Source organism: Corticium candelabrum, chromosome 15 (genome assembly GCF_963422355.1).
Source record: "Corticium candelabrum chromosome 15, ooCorCand1.1, whole genome shotgun sequence".
Lineage (NCBI taxonomy): Eukaryota > Metazoa > Porifera > Homoscleromorpha > Homosclerophorida > Plakinidae > Corticium > Corticium candelabrum.
This window is the reverse complement of record NC_085099.1, coordinates 202,113-207,112: the sequence shown is the minus strand read 5'-3', so window position 1 is coordinate 207,112 and position 5,000 is coordinate 202,113. Positions and strand designations below refer to the sequence as shown.

The 5,000-nt window shown below is 39.5% G+C and overlaps 3 protein-coding genes across 4 annotated transcripts in view; 1 reads left to right on the top strand and 2 right to left on the bottom strand.

The window, feature by feature from the left end:
• Positions 1-162, bottom strand: part of LOC134190716 (large ribosomal subunit protein eL8-like) — a 2,830-nt gene extending 2,668 nt beyond the window's left edge. The window contains exon 1 of the mRNA XM_062659200.1: positions 87-162. Within this exon, the coding sequence (XP_062515184.1) occupies positions 87-89 (3 nt within the window). The 5' untranslated portion in view covers positions 90-162. The remainder of the gene's footprint in view (positions 1-86) is intronic.
• Positions 163-254: 92 nt separating this feature from the next.
• Positions 255-1,233, top strand: LOC134190717 (mediator of RNA polymerase II transcription subunit 22-like). Its single transcript, XM_062659201.1, has 2 exons — positions 255-484; positions 774-1,233. The coding sequence occupies exons 1-2, from the start codon at positions 260-262 to the stop codon at positions 1,062-1,064; spliced, it is 516 nt and encodes a 171-aa protein (XP_062515185.1). The 5' UTR covers positions 255-259; the 3' UTR covers positions 1,065-1,233.
• An 88-nt stretch (positions 1,234-1,321) lies between these two features.
• On the bottom strand, positions 1,322-4,890 carry LOC134190714 (uncharacterized). Of its 2 annotated transcripts, none has more exons than XM_062659198.1 (5): positions 4,785-4,890; positions 4,617-4,710; positions 4,471-4,547; positions 4,093-4,154; positions 1,322-2,530 (listed from the first exon to the last, which is right to left on the bottom strand). In XM_062659198.1, the coding sequence occupies exons 1-5, from the start codon at positions 4,873-4,875 to the stop codon at positions 1,322-1,324; spliced, it is 1,533 nt and encodes a 510-aa protein (XP_062515182.1). In that variant the 5' UTR covers positions 4,876-4,890. The 2 variants fall into 2 exon arrangements, with proteins under 2 accessions (XP_062515182.1, XP_062515183.1); XM_062659199.1 differs by lacking the exon at positions 1,322-2,530 and adding an exon at positions 2,571-3,679.
• Positions 4,891-5,000: the final 110 nt, after the last annotated feature.

The following is a 5,000-nucleotide window of genomic DNA, read 5'->3' as shown; positions in this document are numbered from 1 at the left end:
GTAAGAAATACACCAATCAGCACATCGACTATGATATCTAACACGTGCAAAGCAGGATCTGCTGTCACTCCGCGGATGAAACTCACCATAACTCAAGCTGGCTATCAACGTGAAGCAAACGCGCATGCCTAGAAAATGTAGACACGTAATTGTGTAAGGTAGGTCACATGGTTACTCATCACGTGATTATGTGAGGCAGGTCACATGGTTAATGATCACGTGATGCAGTTAGTCACGTGATTTCTGTTATTTGTTCAAAATGGATCGTCCAAAGCTTGTTGCCGTTCACGCACCGCCTGGTGGTGTGAAGGAAGTGCAGTTGAAGACATACCGCAAACAGTTGAAAGACAACGTGAAATCGATGCTCGACAACTTCACTTCGATCGTTAAATCAGCTCAAATAGAAGACGAAGGCTCGCAAGTATTGGACAGCACACAGTGTGCACAAGACGCCTACGAGATGTCAGTCAGAGCGGCGAACATTGTAAGATACGGAAACTTTCGAATTCAATATGAAAATTACAAATAGAAATGAAAATTAGCTATAAATACGAAAAATTAAAATTAAAATATTTGCATAAAATTTTATAGTTGTAAAATATTACTACCACAAAGCATAAAATAAGGGGCTTAAGAATGGGCTTAGCGCGCGTTAAGGGGCGTGATTAGGTAACGCACGTTAACTATTTGAATGACAGCAATAATTAATTGCACATGCGCACAAACTTTGGGACTACGTGGGCCACAAACGTTTAGGCATTTTTTATTTGTAGGTGAGGTCTGGAGAGTCATTGCTGAATCTCGTGTCTAATCTAAAGGAATATCTTGTACTGAATGACTTTCCATCACTCAACGAGTCTATTAGTCGTCGAAGGTTACAGTTGCAGCAGATGCAGTCGAAAACGGAGAGAAGTCTCAGGCAACTCAGAGACGACGTTAGTGCACAGCTTTATGAGATGGAGACTGCATACTACTCGTCACAATACAGACGTGGATATGATGCTGATGATGAAGGTTCTGATGTAAGACATAAACAAGGTGAAGAGGCGATAGCCATGCAGTAGCTAGAGCATTATATGTGGATGTATGATGTTGAGTAGTCGTTAATTAATTAATTAAAGTGATTGGGTAAGATGTAGTGCTACAGTGCGTTAAACATGTTTTGTTGGTAGGACAATATTATCTTATTAGGAAATACATTAATATGCAAATTTTGTCACGTGGCACGTGCTGCATTCGATCAAGTTGTTGTGGTTTTCTGCTAGAATCTAGATGAGCGTGTACAAATGCTGTACAATATACTAAAAGGCTAGAAGTTGATTTACAACGATTCTGTTTCTTCCTTGATAAGTTTAAGGAGCTTTCTCATTGATAGTGGTTTTAGTGGTAACTTATCTGCCATAGTCATGTGGTTCCAATCGATGCTGTTGTATCTCTTCATTTGGCTTTTTTTGAATTTCTGTCTGAATGAGTCGTCTAGTTGCAGGTTCCATATGGCAGTCAGTAGTGCTCGTCTTGCAGCAAGACCTTGTCCGGCTATGATTAGTTTGTTTACTGTGAAGGGCGGTGTTTCTGTTTCTTTGCTAAATTGGAGTTCGTCGACTCTTCTGGCCAATTCCATTAGTTTTGTTGCGTAACACGTTAAGACTGTCTTGTGCAAGAGGAACTGAGAGTGCGGATCTAGCATTGCCCATTCAACGAGATTTGATATTTCATGTTTTGTCAGAGGGTTCTTGAGGTTGCTCACTATGTCCTTTACAACTCGGGATGCCGTGTCCTTACGTCTTTCTTCTACTTTCCAATTGCCATTCACATTGTCTGTACTCTCAACTGGCTGTGTGATTGCTTTAACTTGTTTACCATACGCCATCAAGGCGTCAGCCACTTCAGGAATCTCTTGATTTGTTATAGGAGATGTTAGCAATTTATTTAGCTGATGAGTATTGTACCTTGTATTAAATAGATGCAGCTCCTTCATTATTCTCGTTGCAGGATTGCTTAGTCTTTTCCATTTGCCTTCGTCTTGATTGGTCAAATTCACATGTATTGTATTGTGAGTAGCAACTATTCTTTTCCTTCTACCCAACAAGTTGTTTGTCTGTGCAATGAACTTGTGACATTGTTCAAGTAGATTCGAGATTTCACGAAGCAGCAACTTTGTTTTTGACTGCCTTGACTTTGTTTTCTTCTTTTGTAATTCTCTTTCACTCTTTCTTTGCAGCTTGAACTTCAGTTCATTTAGTTTTTTTAGAAGTGACTTACCTCTTGTTTGCATGTTCAGGAGTGTACCAAATGTGACTTGATTGTTTGCTTTGTGAATCGTATTGATGGGCATGTGAGCTACTTTGACTTTCTTCCTATTGTGATGCTTCCTGCTTGCACCTCCAGACTTTCTGTGTTCGTATGATCTTTTTGTTCTTTTCTTTCTATTTGCACTAGCATGGGTTTGTGGGCTGAGTTGTTCCAGCATTTGTACTTGCTGATTGTTTCTATTTGTATCCCCAGATGTAGTTTTATTGTAATTAAATATCTGCAGAGAAATTACGATCAATTGCTTGAATGCTTGCAAAGAGAACGAAATTTGTTAACATTACAACAAATATAGAAGAGAAAGACAAGCAAGAGCCAATAATTATATGCTACAGAGTAGTACAGTATCAGGATGTTAATTAACCAACAATTATAGTCTCATGAGTGTTACTGCTATTATTTCAATACAACAGAGAATGTGAGGTACATCATGAAGCAAATCACTCCAGAAGTAGCTTGTCGTGTGATGCTATGTGTACAGTTCCTGTTGTACAAGTTTGATAACTTGGTTGAGTGTTGGTGGCTGCTGAGGCAGCAAGTTAAAGATTAAACGTCTCATTTGTCTAAAGTAAACGTCCGTTTCTTGACTCGTTTGATATTTCTTCCTTACAAAGTCGTCATCATCAAGAGCTTCCAGGGCATCTACAATTGCTTCTTTCATGGCACTGGCCATTCTTGATCGAGTCACTGCAAACAATCCCCTCACTAGTTCTTTCATTGATGGTTTCATGACTTTGATACTTTCGGCTAAAGTGAATAGTTTCTCTGCATATGATCGTAGTGCCACACTGTGCAGCAAGTAGTCAGTAGCATTTCCATCAGACTTTGCCCAGAAAATCACAAACATGACTTCGAACCGAGTCTTGTGGCTTTCCAGTTTATTTATCATTTCACTAATCATTCTAGATTCTCTTGATTTTCGTTTCATTTCAACACAAGACTTCTCACTTGCTAGAGTTTCTTCAGACTCAACTGGGTACGTAATATCTCTAATCTCAGCAGCATAATCAGTCAAAACGTTTGCCAGTCTAGCAGGTGCATGTAAACCATTGAGGGGCACAGATGTTAGAACACGACTAACACGGACACATGCTTTCTTGAGCAGCTCGAGATGTTGCAGCACACGCACAATAGAATACTGACCATTGGCATACATTCGCTGTTGCTGAGAATGAAGCAATTTGCACTTTTGTTGACGCACTTTGGTGTTGAATTGTTTTACATTGTCTGTGCCATCTTCATTACACTTTGGTATCGTATTCAGGTTTTGTGCAGCAAATGCTCTTGTTATTCTCGTATGGAGTCTATTGATTTGTTTACCTTCTTGTGGTTTCTTATGTCTTGAGTATTGCATTTGTTTTGATGATGTCTGCACAAAAGATGCGACAGAAATCATCAAAAGATGCATCATGCAGTTTAGATCAATCAATAAGGTAATAAGTCTAGTAATATAATAATATATTAGTTGACCCATGCAGCATAAGCATGGAAAATTATTTACAATATTTAATTATAATCGAAATAACTAATTATGATTATACAGTAGATCTCAATTAGTATACTTTATATGCAACATCATAATGACACACACACGTGCGCGCGCACACACACACGCACGCACACACACACACACACACACACACAAATCAGGATTTCAATTTCATATTAATTTTTGAGTCAACAAACAGATAGATTGATTGAAGAGAGATGAGTAATGGAATAGAGAAAATGGTAAACAACAATGTCTAGTTGAAAACACACAGTTGTATGCAAGTTACTTACATTCGATGTTTGTATGGTTATGTTGGTGTTGTGTAGTTGAGCAGTTCTCTGTGAGTCATGATCTATGCAGCACACACGTAATAGGCACACTTCACAATACGACACACATACACACACACACACACACACACACACACACACACACACACACACACACACACACACACACACACATGCACACACACACACATGCACACACACACACACACACACGGACACACATGCACACGTACGCACTCACACACACACACACACACACACACACACACACACACACACGCACACACACACGCACACGCATGCACTCACACACACACACACACACACACACACACACACACACACACACACACACACACACACAAGTCGTCAACCTACTAGATTTGGATGTGGAGTTTGGAGCTCGAGGCAGCACACGAACGTCACACAAAACACAAGAAGTCACATTAATATTCCTACAGCCCAACACAACAATCAACACACTAACTACACGTACAGCAACACTCTATATGTCTTTCTCTCACCGACATTTCTCCACTTCAACACATGCATCGCCTAATAGACAATAATTAGATGGACACTTTCCAATCAAATGATCACAGCACCTTGAGCTGCTTACTGATTGGCAAAACATTAAAATTTTAACATTACAAATTGACACTGACGTCATCAAACAGCCGCAAGAGACATACCAAGTAGAACAGACCAAAGCAATGTGAATGCCTTGCAGTATAATAGAAAGTTTGTGCGGAATGCTGCTCTGACAAAGTCTTGGTAGTTCATGATAATTTATGGGTATACTAGCTCATTGTTTACAAATTATTGATTTGTGACGTCATAGAGTGAATATAATGTTTATGTCACGTGACAACTTTTGACTGATGCCTGCGTGCTGTGCACTGCCAAAA

Excerpts from the sequence above, each read along its gene's own strand:
- LOC134190714 (XM_062659198.1), bottom strand. The coding sequence starts at position 4,875 with ATGAACTACCAAGACTTTGTCAGAGCAGCATTCCGCACAAACTTTCTA. Across the intron at positions 4,711-4,784 it reads GCTTTGGTCTGTTCTACTTG|TAAGCAGCTCAAGGTGCTGT; the intron begins GTATGTCTCTTG and ends TTTGCCAATCAG. Across the intron at positions 4,155-4,470 it reads AAACTCCACATCCAAATCTA|ATCATGACTCACAGAGAACT; the intron begins GTAGGTTGACGA and ends TGTGCTGCATAG.
- LOC134190717 (XM_062659201.1), top strand. The coding sequence starts at position 260 with ATGGATCGTCCAAAGCTTGTTGCCGTTCACGCACCGCCTGGTGGTGTG. Across the intron at positions 485-773 it reads CAGTCAGAGCGGCGAACATT|GTGAGGTCTGGAGAGTCATT; the intron begins GTAAGATACGGA and ends TTTTATTTGTAG.